The 15,433-nt window shown below is 48.5% G+C and overlaps 1 protein-coding gene across 5 annotated transcripts in view; it reads right to left on the bottom strand.

Moving 5' to 3' along the window:
* Positions 1–2,164: 2,164 nt before the first annotated feature.
* SRGAP1 (SLIT-ROBO Rho GTPase activating protein 1) overlaps positions 2,165–15,433 on the bottom strand; it is a 324,413-nt gene continuing 311,144 nt past the window's right edge. For 3 of the 5 annotated variants that reach the window (XM_004602634.3, XM_004602635.3, XM_055118175.1), the window contains 3 exons: positions 13,826–13,960; positions 13,389–13,728; positions 2,165–7,113 (listed from right to left, as the gene is read on the bottom strand). In XM_004602634.3, coding sequence (XP_004602691.2) covers positions 6,736–7,113; positions 13,389–13,728; positions 13,826–13,960 — 853 coding nt within the window. In that variant the 3' untranslated portion in view covers positions 2,165–6,735. Of the gene's footprint in view, positions 7,114–10,143; positions 10,195–13,388; positions 13,729–13,825; positions 13,961–15,433 lie in introns of all 5 variants that reach the window. The other 2 variants (XM_055118174.1, XM_055118173.1) reach the window with 1 other exon arrangement.

The raw sequence follows: 15,433 nt of genomic DNA, 5'->3' as shown, positions 1-15,433 counted from the left end.
AAATCCCTGAGCCCACATCTGTGAACTCCTTCAAGATACTAGTGGGGCACAAAGCATGTTGCTTTAGGACTTGTCCGTGTTTTTCACTAGCTCTTACACACACACACACACACACACACACACACACACACACACGCACGCGTGCGCGCGCTCGCTTTGGACTCAGCTCTCTGCTACTCAGGGTTGCTGAGGATGAATGATAGAATACATTTTGGACTTTTGTTTTTAATTGACCACTTGTGTAAAAACGAGGGTGATAACTGGGGGAAAAAATCATGTTTGTTCGTATTTCAAGCTGTGTTATGTTCTTGATAACAGTTTGATAGGTTACCTCTATGTTGTAAAATTAAAATCACAGAAACATGAAAAAAAATCAGATAAAAAGGAATAAAAAAAACTCTATCTTAAAAAAAATGCTTTTACCTATCCTGTAGAAACAGATAAAAGGTTACTGAAGACCACTGAAGTTTATCTACAGCGAGTCTTTCCCAAAAGTGTATTAAGGGTGTGCTAAGGAGATTATGCAGCTCAGGGAATGGAATTTACCAGGAACATTCTGGCTCTGAGGATCAAGTTTGGGGGAATTTTCCACCTTCGGAGACCCAGTTATCTAAAGTAGAAGCCAAAAGTTTCCACTTCCTTGCCCCCCACCTGTGCCAGACACTCTTCCAAGGTGCTGGCACGTGACCGTTGGGGGCAGAGTCAGCTACACCCACCAAGGGCTAATTCAGGAGTGCTGGAGGTGAGGAGGAATGTACATGTGTGGCGGGCGGTGGCAGGCGGAGGCGCAGGTTTGAGGGTAGCAGTGAGGAGATGGGGGACGTCAGGGTCTATCTTGGAACAATCCCACGGTCTGGTCTGTCCCAGTGGACAGCCGCTACATCCGGCTCTCTGGGCCTCCGATGGCCATCCCATCTCCCCCAGAGCGGAGTTCAACATCATTGTGCTGTGTTCAGGGAAAACATTTTAATGGATGTTTAAAATTTTTTCATTTGTTCATGTTTAAATATTTCTGCACATCACTGCCAAAGTTTAACCAGGAAATGCTAAAATTATAAATACTGAGCACGTTCATATTATAGAGTTCTATACAACAGCGAAATGTAATTAGAAAGAAGTATAGCAACAAGGACAGTGCTCACAAACACACCCCAACAGAGGAAGCCAGACATGAATTCTGTACACTGAATTCAGTTACGAAAAGTCAAAATCACAGGCCAAGCCAAGCCAAGGAATAACTCATCCAGAAATCGATGTAACTGTGAGAGGCACGAGCCTGGCTTCAGGGTGCTAATGACGTGCTATTTCTTGATCCAGATGGGGATTACATCTGTGACTTTGCAAAAACTTTGCTGTTGTTACTTGGGACCATACCCGACAGTGCTCAGGGATATTTCTGGCTCTGTGCTCAGGGATGATACATAGGGGACCGTATATGGTGTCGGGACAGAACCAGGGTTGGCCTCATTACACGGCAAGTGTATTAACTCTTGTACTGTCTCTGCAGCCCATTTTGTGAAAACTTTTACAATGATGATTTGTGCACTTTTCTATATGATTTTACACCTCAATAATTCTTCCCTCCATTCATATCTCTTAAGAAATTCCACATCTGTAATCAATATTCAATCTGGTGCACTGCTGATCTGTAGGACGAAACTTCAAGAGTCAGGTTTTCTTTTTCAAGTTTGGGAAGGAAAAAAATATCAATACATGCGGGAATTCTAAATATAGTTTATACCTAAGGATTGCATTTCAATTTATTCAAATGAAACCAAAGATTGGCTTGACAAGGTTTACTGTGCCAAGACATCCTTCTCAGAAAAGAAAAAAGATTTCAATCTGCTGTGTATTTAAGATTACAGTCTCTTAGTTCCCAATTAAAAACATCCCAATCCCTTTCTCCTTATGACTCAGGGGTCTCCAAAACATGCCTCTAAAACAACCATGGCTTCATGCATACAGTGCCTGATTTTCGAATTCATAAACAAAAATGGAGCTCGATTAAAACACTCCAAACAAACCCACCTAAATGACAGCTAGTTCCACATTAGTTAACGTAACTCACTTCATGAGGTGGGGACAGGGCAAAGAGTGATTAGAAAAAGAAAATGAACAACAGAACCAAGAAAACCAAGGCAAATCAGAAGCAGACAAAGGCAGCCAGAGCTATCTTATTTATTATAAAGATACAGCTTGAAGAACAGAACTGACTGTATACTGAAGCCTGGAATGGTACATGCCAGAAAATGTACAGTACTATACATAAAAGTGCATTATCACAACAGATTAACAAAAGTGTGTTTTTCTTTTCTTCCGGAACTGTGAAAGCATCCCCCTTCACTGGCGCCTCTGGGAGGAGGAGTCGTGGTGAGAGGCAGTACAGAGCACAGAGGCGAACACGAGGGCAGGCTGCGGCACGCGGGCAGGGCTGGGGGAGCCGAGGGTCGTGGCGGGGCCTTACTTCAGGGCGGGAAAGGCACAGTCACCTCGACAAGGAGAAAACGAGACCTTCTGAGGACCGACAAGGATGCAGGACGATACTGAGCACCGAGGCATGGGTGGGCCGGGGCAGAGAGTGAGGAGACAGAGGGGAGGAAGGCTCCAGGGGACGGCAGGAACTGGGGGGGGCAACAGTACAGAGCAAGGCTAAGGTTCCTCTAAAATAGAAAGGCACTTTCACATGTACATTCTACAGATGTACATTGACACGATTAGGTAACAGTCACAAGCAGGAAGCTACCAGTACTGCAATCGATCAAACTGACAGGAAAGGACAATACTGATTTAATTACGTGGGCAGGAGTTACCCTTAAGTCTGTTGGTAAAGAGCAACCTCTCTCTCCTGTTCCACAGCCACTGACTACACTTCAGACATCTCTAAGGACCATCACACCACACACTGAACTTGAATGAACGCTCTAAGGAGGGGGGCATTCACAAATGCATGACTTTTATGATATTTTCTTTTACTAAACAGTGTCTAAGATAAGCATTATAGAACCCAGTACAATTATTTAAACATACAAAATTCCCTATATAATTTAAAGATACAGGTGTCCATCTTGATTAAATACCACATACTTTTTTTTTCTTTTCTTTTCTTATTTTTTTTAAAGAAAGTACACTAGGGTAAGTGAAAGCTCAGTTTCCAGTTTGTCTTGCTGATCCGAGTGACGCCGGGCCAAAGTCACTCCTCACCCAGTTGGACCCCTCAGCCCAGCAGTGGCCTGGAGTAAAGAGTTTTATTGAATGACAGGTGGGTGGAGCCTCTGCCTCTAAGTGGCTCTGTGGCCTGTGGCCCCTGGTGGGTGACTCAGAGCGGGACTGGCTCCAAATGCGTTTCCTGCATTCACGGCCACAGCTGCAGCTGGGAGTCAACGGGTGACACCCCAGAAGGGAACATCTTCTGACCCCTCTAGCCCCTTGGCAGCCCCCTCGACTCCTTAACTGTATCCCAGGGGTGTAAATATCACATTTAGGTTTCCTCAGAGCTAAGGAGACCCTCTCCCACCCCACCCACCCCCGCCAACTCTTTTCCCTTCATTTCCCATTTTGGGAAAAGCAAACGTATGAAAAATTCTGAGGTGATCAAGGGGACCTCTGGCCCTCCATGTCCACTGAGAGCTGTTCCTGCACTCACGGCAGCCAAAGTGGGTCCCAGCTCTAAGTCATTCTAGGGACAGCTCGAAGGGCATCTCTGTCACTCCTTGTGTCAGACGGTGAAACCTGACCAAGAGCACTGAGGCGCCGAGGACCACCCAACAGGGCGAAACAGTTTACGGGTCATCCACACAAAAGTGAGTATGTCCACGCACTTCTCACTCTTTCCTAACAATCTACCCCCAGAGCCCCTAGCCCAACCAGAAGGCCAACTTAAAGCTAGTTCTGACTGAAAGAAGGGCCAGGCACACAGGGGAGGAAGTTGTGAACACACATCCCTTGAGAGCAGAGACACGGAATGTTTGTGGGAAGGCGCTTCACTCAGTCACCACATGGCCCCACCCGGCAGTGCAGCGGGTTGGGCTGAATATCTCAGGGGCTCATTTTCTTTTTTTCTCCCCACTCCCGAGCCTCCCCACTTCCCTAGTGCAGGCCACACCAGGGGCTGTCAAAAAACGGTGTCAGGCACCCACCCTCCTCATCAGCTGCTGGCGCTTTCTAGGGGCTGACATGGTATCATTACCTCGAGAAGTGGCCACGTGCCCCCTCAGGTGTGTGCTAAGGTGAGTTATTCTCGAGTCCCCCCGCCTCTGAGATCACCTCCTTCCTGAGAATTGCAGAAAACAAAAACTGAAACCCCCCCACACAAACAAGCCAACAAAACTCCCAAGCAAACAAAATATAAACCTCAGGGTGAAAACAGGGCTCAAGGGAGCCAAGATGGAGCCAAGATGGCAAGTGAGCGGCCAGAGGGGTTGGGAGCTGTGTTCCCAGAGAGGGCACAGCCAGGGGCCTCTGAGCCGCTACAGCAGGGCAGCCCCCGCCGGCCAAGGCAGACACCGCATGGGGTGGGGGGCGGGTGCCCGTGTTGCATCCCAGCTCTCAGCACTCAGATGAGACACTGGCTGGGAGAGGCCTGGGGAAACAGGCCAGCAGGAGGAAGAGCCGAAGGGCTAAGCTACAGCTCGTGGGAGCCCTTCCATCAAGACTAAACACGCCCTGTCCTTTAGACCCCTCTGTTGACCCTCCTCTTCCATCCAAGATGGTTTTTCACAATCCTTTTGGTTTTAATTTCTAGAAGATTTCCCTTTTCCTCCAGACCCTCCCTGACGAAGTCTACCTTTATTCCCTGCTTTCATTTCCCCACCCTGTGACCACGGATCACACACCTGGGGGAACTCCAGAAAGAACTGGGAAAGAATTCAGCGAGTTTAGATTTCCTAGGAGAAAACTGGAAAGGGGCACGCTGGTCAGAGCTCCGTCCTGGCCGGAGGCTCAGGCTGCAATGGGAGCACCAGAGAGGGGCGTGTGGCTGGGTCTGCAGAAGGAGGGGCTAACAATGCAGGTCTGACAGTCATCACCGTATCTGGAAATACTTGAGAAGAAAGAAACCCCTATTTGATTCATTGTGAAGTAGGCCAGAGGTGAGCAATCAGCAGTGTGACCGTCAAAGGGAACAACAGCTCATTAATTTAATCTCTCTGCAACAGAATGATCAGACTGGCAAACTGAGGTAGAGATCAAAGTAACGATCTTGATTTTTCCTAGAGAATCTCCTTTTCCCCGAGTTTCACCAACGGGTTGATAGATTAAAGTTTGTAGTGTGGAAGTCTTAGGTGGACGTGCCAGGGGCAGCCAATCTGAAACCAAACCTAGAAGAAATGAACAGGATCCCAGAACTGCTACTTCCAGGCCGCCCTTTAGTCTCAGGGGGAAAAAAAAAAGGCCAGCATTGGTCAAGTAACTTCAAAGCTTGAGTAAATAAAATATTTGTAGGTTGACAAATGATATAAGCTACACCGGCAAAGAGTGGTGATTTGTACCTTAGTTAAAACAAATTCAAAGCAATCTTTTCAAGACTGAAGGAAAATATGATGCTTAAGTATAGGCTAAAGAAGAAAGTCTCTGGGCTAGGAGGTCAGAAAAAGCCGATCCGGTCCGTAATGAAGCGCAGCGTAAGTAAGTGACTTATGTAGAGACCATATGAAACAAAGAAAAGGAATTTAAAAAAAGGTCCCTGTTGCGCGCTGCCAAACTGGAAAGGGGCACGCTGGAATTGTGGGGGACTCTGCCATGTGGGCCAGGTCGCTCTGATCCAGTACCGCCTGTGCTCGGTTGGCTCAAAGAGACGAACAGGAGAGCTGGGGACTCAGCTGAGGGGCGAATGGTCCCATGGAACCAGTAACCGCCCTGCGTGAGGGGCTGCGGGTCAGAAGGCCGAGGGGACCAGGAACCTGCGCCCAGAACCTTCTCCCTCTCTCCGGGAGGGCAGCACGGGGCCGTCGCAGCGCTACGAGTATTTCAGGAGGTCACTGAGCCACGGATCTCGAGAGGCGTTGGCGGAGCAGTGTGACCAGATGATCTCTGAAACGAGCCTGTGCTGGGGACGGCTTCAGGCCCTCTTCAGGGGTCTGCTGGGGCTTGCGGGGCAGTTCTGGAGGACGCCTTCTTCCCCAGACTCCGTTCAAGCAGTAACTGGAGAGCCGCTGCCCCCTCCTTGAAGCCTCTCACCTGGGCCCAGGGAAACGCTGGTCAGGAAGGAGCCAGTCAGTCCACTCCAGCGAGGGCAGGTCTGGGCACGGGCTAATCTCCGCCCCTACAGGAATTAGAGGTCACCACCAGCGACCAAGCCATGGCACCCCCATCTTTTCAGTCATTACCCCAAGTGCCAGAGGCTGCCTGGGCTCTTCTCCCGCCAGATCAGGAGCCCTGACTCCTGTGCCTTCCGACCCTGGGGTCTGGGGCTGCCCCGGGCCACCGGATGCATGGAGGACAGGTGAGTGCGGCCTTCATCACAATCGCTGCAGCATTGGATTTTCAAGTAAGTCTAAGAGTTTCTATTGTCTTTAAAATGACATATGTCCAGTTATAAAAAAAAAAGGGAATTACAAAATACAAATGCCCATGTTAAATTTAGCTAGTCTCAGACACTACATTCGAGAACATAGGAAAGCCAAAGGTCTCCAGTTATGATAAGCACAAGACTAAGGGAAGTTACGGGTCACCGGCTCCGGTCACTAACCCGGTTTCGTTTTGAAAATCGCCTCCCCGGAGGTCTGGCACAGCTGGTTTTTACATTGTGCAAGACTTGTCTGCGGGGCCCTGGGGTGGGGGGACAGGTCCTATGGTGGGGTTTGTTTTTGGAAGAACGGCAGGCTTGGGTCGCAGGGCCGGGGGCTTCAGCTGCACGCCCATCCTGGGGGCTACCACTGGCTTGAAAGTACTCATGGTGTCGCTGGAAGAGCTGGTGCTCCGCCGGATCTGGGGCTCCGAGCCCCGGAGGGAGATGCTGTGCAAAGGGCTGAGGGACTCTGTGGACGAGGCGGGGGTGGGGGCGTTCTTCACTTGCTCCAGCGTGTCCAGCACCACGTCAGGGGCGTGCTTGGCCGTGCTCTGTCGCTCCAGCTCCCGGAGTTCGTTCAGAGCAGTGTTCATCGTCTCTTCGATGTCCTGTTCGCAAAAGCCAGAGAGCACAGAAGCCAGACGCTTAATTTCAGAGCAAACAGCTGGCTGTTAGCATGAGTGTTTAAACGTCATCATCTGTGGCGAGCCCCGGCAATGCCATCCCACACAATTACTTTGACTCTGAATGTTCTGCAGATTATGATGCAAAGTGCTCATGGGAGCGAATCACATACTTGCCATTCTAAGGCACTTCATAGCCTTCTGGTGGATTCTACCTTATACAGAACTCTATTCCAATTTATGGTAAGCAACAGCTTAAGTTTACATATTGCAATAATTTCTCAGGAAATAAGTGTGAATAGGAATGAGACAAATTCAGCTTCCCCCCACCCCCATTCATTTAGCAATTTTGGAACCCTCTCTTGGCTCAAATAAATACTTGGCTAATTCCTAGCAGTCCTTCAAATTCTGTTTAAGCCTCTCCCTGATGCTCTTGTCTAAATTTAGTGGGAGTGATCCTGGCCCACAGAAGGTATTTTATAATATTATGCATGTATATGTAGTTTACATTCTTTGTTGTGGTGGTGGAGACAGGGATTGTGTCTGGGGGTGTTGGCAGTGCCAAGGATCAAACTTGGTCTCACAATACAAGTAAGTGTGCTACCACTGAGACACATGCTGGTCCTCTATTTACTTTTAAATCTCACAAAAGTAAGGTAGTATTCCTGCCATTTGATAAACAGAGACAAGACATACTAGTGCCTTTCACAAATGTGCTGGATAATTTACATGCATTGAATTTTCCTGCTTTTTATTCAACTTGTGTATATCAAGTAGACATTAATATACTGGAATTGATAATAACTTGGGCCTAGAATCTAGCTTTTTATTTTATGTAAACTCAAATATTTTTTTCAGTGTGAAGTTTTCTAGGAATGCAAATCACGTAAATTATGCGGTTTAAAAAAATTAGAATCTGCTGATCAAGAGTTTTTACCAGAAAAATACTATCACTGATGGGAATTCAAATTAAGCCAAACTGATTTATGCCAACAGAACTCTGAATGGAGGGTACCCAGGCAAGGACCATTGGGATAATGTGGAGGGATATGGACCCTGGATGGAGCACTGCAGACAACAATGTCACTGTCATCCCACTGCTCATCAATTTGCTTGAGCGGGCACCAGTAACATCTCCATTGTGAGACTTATTGTTACTGTTTTTGGCATATCGAATACGCCATGGGGAGCTTGTCAGGCTCTGCCAGGCTGGTGAGATACTCTCGGTAGCTTGCTGGGCTCTCTGAGAGGGGTGGAGGAATCGAACCCGGGTCGGCCGCATACATGGCAAACGCCCTACCCGCTGTGCTATTGCTCCAGTCCGCAGACAACAATACATCAATAAAAATAACTGTTTAAAAAAAAGGCTATAACTGATTTCATGTTCTTAAATCAATGTACTCTCTATTCATGTTAATGCAACACGTATGTGCCATTTATGTTCCAGCGTAGTCACCAGAGTCAAGCGTTAACTCAATGCACTGAATTGCTTCAGTATTCAGCCTGCCCTGGAAGGCTCGTGCAGGGGCTTAGAGCACCTGCCTTGCAAATATCTGTATGGTCACGAGTTCAAATCCCTGGTGTCACACATATGCCAAGCATGATCCTGGTCACCCCACAACTATAGCCAGGTGTCTGTGAACACCACAAAAGGCAGCAGGGCCCGTGCAGCGAGAGAGAAGTGTGAAAGCTGGCAAGGTGGCTCGATGGGCCGGAGTGCATGTTTCACATGTGGGAGGCCTGAGCTCAGTCCCAGCACCACATGTCCCCTGAGCACTACCAGGATGAACAAAAGATATGTGAACATCATGGGTAGGAAGCATGACCTCTGTCTGCACCCCCCAGCCCCCTGCCCGCCTATTGTTTTTGGCTTGTTCTTGCGCTACATCAGGCAGTACTTAGGGGTTACTCCTGGTTTTGCACTCAGGAATCAAAAATCCTGGTGGTGCTTAAAAACCATATGGGATGCTGAGGATCGAATCCAGGTCAGCCACGTGCAAGGCGTGCACTACCTGCTGTGCTGTTGCTCCAGCCCAGGAACGTGACCGTTGCTGAACACACGTGTGAGCAATGAGCAAGTAAAGGAGTGCAAGCCTTGGTGAGCACTGCAGTTGAGCATGCAAGCACTGAGTACATGAGCACTGCAGCAGACTATGAGCACTGTAGCTGAGTATGTGAGCACTATAGTTGAGGGTGTGAGCGCAGCAGCAGGAAACCTGAGATGGATTCCCCCTACCTCCCCCCTCCCCTGTCACGGCAACATCAATAACCAGGGGAAAGGAGGGGGAATCTAAAATGAACACTGAGGGCCGGAGAAGCAGCACAGTGGGTAGGGGCTTTGCCTTGCAGGCGGCTGACTTGAGTTCAGTCCCTGCCAGCACATATGGTCCCAAGCACTGCCAGGGGTGATCCCTGAGCTCAGAACCAGAAGTCAGCCCAAAACAGAATCAATTAATTCTAATAAATAAATGTAGAAAGTGAAATGATAAAAATTGTTTCCTTGTTTTTCCCTGAGGTTATACTCAGAAGCTTACATTTTTTCCCAAAATTATCATTTATTGATTTATTTCATATAGGGAAAGGGAAATCAAAATAGTTGTTTAAAAACTATGCAGTGCGGCTGGGACCATGGCTCAGAGCAGAGCTCTTGCCCTGTATATGTGACGCGTGGGTTCGATCCCTGACACTGCAGTCTCCCAGGCACTGCCGAGTGGTATAATAACTAAAAATCTTTATTTTTATTTAAAATTATTTTTGGCTTCTGGGCCACACCTGGCGGTACTTGGGGCCTACTCCTGGCTCTGCACTCAGGGATCACTCCTGAGGATCGAATTCGGGTTGGCCGCATGCAAGGCAAGTCCTCCCTGCTGTACTCTATCTTTGGCCCCAGAACTCTTTACTTCTTAAGGGAGGAAAGGCAATCCCATCATGTTACACCAGGGACGAGCCCCAAGGTCACTATGTTACATTAAAGAAGTCAGTCATAAAAGGACAAATGCATGTGGTCCCACTTACAAGAGATGGTGACACTCTTGGAACCAGAGAGTGGAAGAATGGTGGCCGGGGCTGATGGGAGGGGAGAAAAAGGAGAAATTATTCTTAACGGGTAGACTCTTTGGTTGAAACATCGCTTAGGTTTTGGGGCCACATCTGGTAGTGTTGAGCTGGGTGCTTACTTGTGTTTTGGTGCTCAGGGACCATTGGGTGCCATCGTGGAACCCCGGTGTCCCTCGTACCAAGCCTTCAGATCCTTCGAGCCACCTACCACACCCCGCACTGCTCAGTTTTGAAAGACGAAGATATCTGAAGCAATGCTTCATTACAAGGTCAATATACTTGACTGAATTGAACACAGAAAAACGATAAAGGTGGCACCAGGATAGAGCAAATAAATGCTTTGCAGGCATGAGGCCTTGGCTTTGATCCCAGGAACCAAATATCATTGACTAAGATGCTAATATTTTTTGTCCCACCTACAAGTGCTGGGGGTTGCTCCTGAACTGGTGCTCAGGGGCTACATCCGGTGGTTCTCAGGGAACCATGTGGAGTTTGGGGCAGAGTGACTCAGCCCTTTGAACTATCTCTCCTGGCCCAAGATGAGAAATTTTTCTGATTCTGGGACCACACCTGGCAGTGCTTAGGGTCTACACCCTACTCAGGGCTCAGGGAACCAACAGGTGCCAGGGACTAACCCAGCCCGACGCATGCAGAGCAGGGCCCCCCCCCCCCCCCCGCCCTTGACGCTATCTCTCCTGGCCCAAGATGTTAATTAAATGCTCCTTCATGCTTTCTGGACCAGTCTCAGCAATGCTTAGTGACTACTTCTGGGTCAGTGCTCGGGAGTCATTCCCAGTGGTGCCTGGGGATAATGGGACGCCAGGATCCAGCCTGGGCCTCTCTCAGGCAAAGGCTGCCCTCCAGCCCCGAGCCCCCTCTCTGTCTGCTTATGCTGTTTTTTTTTTTTTGTTGTTGTTGTTTTAACCAGATACACAAAAGGTAGGATACTGGTTAGTCAGGGCAGGGGTGATTGAACATCTTCATTCCCAGGGATCCTTCCCTGGGACTCTTCAAGCATGGCCCTTCTGGCACTGCCCAGCAGTAGCCACCTCTGCGGCCCCCTCCCTCACTGGCTTGGAAGTGGCCCAAGTGGCTGTGGCTGGCTACTGATTCAGCTTTGCATCCACCAAGCTTTGGGTGTGATCTGGCACCGAAAGAGAATACAGTAAAGGTTTGCTCAATGAATGAACCAAGATACTAAGATCACATACTGTAGTTTAAAAAAAAAAGAAAGTCCACCAATCATTCCATGGATTCATTTACTAAACGAATCTGCATGTTTTCTTTTTGTATGAGTACCAAGATGGCAGATTTGCTTGTCCCCATGGGAAAATCTGAAGATGAGAGATGGAAAGATAAATAAGGGACACAGCTGGAAGCCAGTGTATGAGAATGACATCACTTTTCAAGTGATTATTTTCACATGTGATTTTCAGTGGATGCTAAACATATGGATTTGTTTTTCCAAGCATTTGGCCCAGAGAGGATGAGTCAAGCCTGGTTTAGCCATTGAGTTTTCATTCCTGTAATTTACAATAAAAGGATTTCCTGGTTCTAGAAGCAAAGGGGTTAAAATAGATTCTCTTAGGCCTCCTACCCTCCAGCTCCTCATTCTGTCTCTCAAACCTAAATCCTGTTTCACTTGCTTATTCCAAGCAGCGATGCTAATGATTTCCCAAATCATTAGGTTTAGCTACAGTTGAATATCACTGTTTTGAAACAGGCCTTAAGGGGCCCAATGGAGGATTCCAATAGAGAAACCCGAAAAGGTCAAATGTCTTTTTGATTTCTGTTGAGACACCACTGAGCTCTTAAAATTTCAAGTTTTAAAAATTCCAATCCCTAAAATTCACAACTTTAAAAGGCACATCAACTTCTTTACACAATCAAATTTGCTAACCCCAATTCTTATAAGTTAGAAAGCCAAAACCAGTGCAGGGTTCCTCAGGCCCTTTTTGAACAAACCAGAATCTGGCTTCTTCCACTGCCAGAAAAGCCAGTGTTCTCTCTGTCTCTGTCTCTGTCTGTCTCTGTCTCTCTCCCCCCCAATTCACTTTTCTCTAAGTTTCTTTAATATCGCCATGTTTGCCTCATTCGTGCCTCATTCACTTTTTGGTCTATTTAGCTGAAATGATAGCTGGAAGGTAGGTAGTTTAGGTGTCTCGAATGGTGAGTTATGAATCTATTTCTGCTTCTCCTGCTTCTGTCACTACTCACATATTATCCGATGACCCCTGCTGAAAAAAGAAGGAAAGGTGAAAAATGGAGAACAGCGGGAAACTCCATTAACATTATTTCACTGTCACTATGTCAGTTCCAGTCCTTGGAGGAACTACAAGGCTCACGGTGGGGCCCAAGCTCCGTCTGTAAGCAGCCAACCATGATTTACCAGACCACTTCTTACCAATCACTTCCCTGCTCACATGGCCTCTACACTGTATGCAAAAGTTCTTCTGTGTCAGGGCTCTCTGCTCAGTTCTACCGCTGTCCTCTTTGGTTGTGGGGTCACACTGAGGGTGCACAAAGGCTCCACCAAAGATATACCAGGTCCTGTGCTCAGGAGCTGGGGTGGGGGTTCCTGGAGGGTGCTATCCGCTGCCAGGGTCCAACCTGGGCCTCCCACAGGCCAGGCAAGCACTCGGCCCACTCGGCCGTCTCCTGACCCTACCGTTTTTCACCCTCATTTAGGGATCCTCATTCCTTCGGAACGTTTCTACGATGGGCATCCGTGGGTGTGAATATCCAGGTCCTACATTCTGCCACGTCTCTACTAATTATTATTTAGTGTGGCACCAGGGAGTTGAACCCAGGGCCTGACACATGGGAGGTACACCCTCTACTACCAACCCACATCCTCAGCCTAAAAGCTTCATTTTTCTTTTTTCTTAGGAAAAAAACCATGGTGCTGGGGCTCCCACCCAGGTCAAGCAGTGTGGAGGCACCCATGCAGCAGAGGAACAAGGCGCACGACGGACCTGGCATGCCACAGCACTCCGCAGCTTAGGTCAACACTAACCTCGCGCCCGAGCGCCCTTCTGGTCACAGATGCTTCTAGAAGGGTCAGCTCTGGAATTGGTGCTGATGCCCATGGGCTCCCTCCCCCACCCCTGCCCCCCAGCCCCCCTCAAAAAGAAGTTAATACAAAACATGCCTCTAGAGAGTGAACAACACAGATCCCTCTGTCCCTCCCGGCCACCTCATACCTGAGCGATTGTCTCGGGGTCCAGTGGCTTGTGGTCATTGAAGCCCGTGTACTGCCCCGAGGACGTGGACCTCCTGATGGGGGGGCTGTCAATCTTCTTGAGGGAGTCGTGCCTGCTGATGTTGGTGAGGCTGCCATGGCCGGGTCGGCGCCGCCTCTCAGGACTGTCACTGTTGAGGCCCCGGTTCTGGAGCAGGCCCCGGGGGTGACTGGGAAGGCTTGGGGACCCCAGGTCAATGGAGGAGTTGGACAGAGCATGTGGGGGGTGGAGGGGACAATGACCGTCGCTGGTCCTGCCGGGACGCCTCGCTGGAGCGGGTGGCTCTCCTCTTTTCCTCTGCCTGGACATTCAGAGAGGGAGATGAGGGCGAGGGGCACACAGGTGCGAGGGCAGGAGGGAATGGGCAGATGCCCGGCTCAGCTCACAGTCCCGCTCACCTGGCTAAGTAGCTGTCGGAGTGACGATCCGTGGGGGAGTTCATGTCCTTGGAGGAAGACTTGTCCTCTGTCACGGGCCCGCTGCTGGCCTCGCTGTCCGCTTTTTGGCTCAGGGTGTCTGAAAACGTGTCATCCCTGAAAGTGAGGACCGAGAGTCACCATGTAGCCAGGGAAGCAGCAGCAGAGCCAGGACAGGGGATGGCGGTGCCGGGGGCTGGGGAGGGGGCAGTCTCTCTCTCATTCAACTTCATTCTTCTCATTACAAAAATAATTTTGTTGTATATAAATTGGGAAATTTGGAGTTAAAAAGGGTAAAATAAGCACTCATAACACAGTACAAAACAGCCAAAATAAGTATCATAAATCATATCTTACAACTGTTGCTTGTATTTTAGGAATCATCCTTTAATGTTTTTTTCCCCCTACGCCTGGGATACATATTTATGAGTAAAGGCATCCACACAAAAAGTATTTATACTATACTTTACTTCCTTTAGATAAGACACGAATATCACAGCTATGTAAATATACACATACTACTTCTTGGGTCTATTTTAACATTTAAAAAATTTTAACCTTTCTTATCTTAAATTAGGCCAAATCATTTCCTCACTGTTGATATTCAATATGGAAATATTTGATATTTCCTCAAAAAGTTGCTTGCCAATTGCTGCTGCCCTGTGAAATACTATCTTTACAAAATTATGGATTAAATGGTATGATTTTGTAAACTTTTCCCCACAATATATTATGATTATTTTGACATTTCTTTAGGTATTTTTGCAATGAAAATTTTCTCATCAGCGGGGTGGCAACAACAACAGTTGATGTTTCTCTTAAGATTTTAGGTCAACAACTCTCCTTTTGGGAACCTGGAACCGAAACAGTCGACAGGTGCCCAGGAAACAGACTCTGAGTTTGGTTCCTGGCACTGCACGGTACCCCAAACACCTCGAGTCGGGACGTGCGGCTCCTTGAACTGTTGGACCCACACACTGGACGGTCAGACCCACAACACCAGGAAAGTACAGCCAGGAGAGTCCAGGGTCCTCTGAACACCAAGAGAAGCACATTGCTACTGTATGTGCACGCCCAGATGCTTAGGGACTACTCCTGGCTCTGTGCTTGAGTGACCCCTGGCAGTGCTCAGAGGACCATATATGGTGCCAGGAGTTTGAAATGAGCCTGGTGAGATACAAGGCAAGTCCCTTAACCTCTGTGCTCTCTCTGGTCCCCTGCTTTTTCTTACCACCACTTTTTTTCCCCACTTTTTTATTTTGGGCCACACCTAGCTGTGCTCAGGAGTCACTCCTGGGTGTGTGCTCAGGGATCACTCCTGGCAGGCTCAGGGGACCATAGGGGATACCCAGGATTGAACGTGGGTTGGCAGCATTCAAGGCAAGTGCCTTTCACCTATACTATGCTCCGGCTCTCCACCCTTTCTTCTTGGATTACTACTTTTGGAATAAACCGTGTCAGTTAACTTCCGTTTCTCGAGCCCTCTGAGAACCTGAGCCTGTTCTAAGCCTCTCGAGTCCATGCTACCCACACCCTCTGGTCGCAGAGACACGAGCCCGGGGCAGAACTGCAGTGGGCTCCAAAGCGCGC

Source organism: Sorex araneus, chromosome 10 (assembly GCF_027595985.1).
Source record: "Sorex araneus isolate mSorAra2 chromosome 10, mSorAra2.pri, whole genome shotgun sequence".
Taxonomy (NCBI): Eukaryota; Metazoa; Chordata; class Mammalia; order Eulipotyphla; family Soricidae; genus Sorex; species Sorex araneus.
The sequence above is the reverse complement of the archived record's forward strand: the minus strand, read 5'-3'. Positions and strand labels throughout refer to the sequence as shown.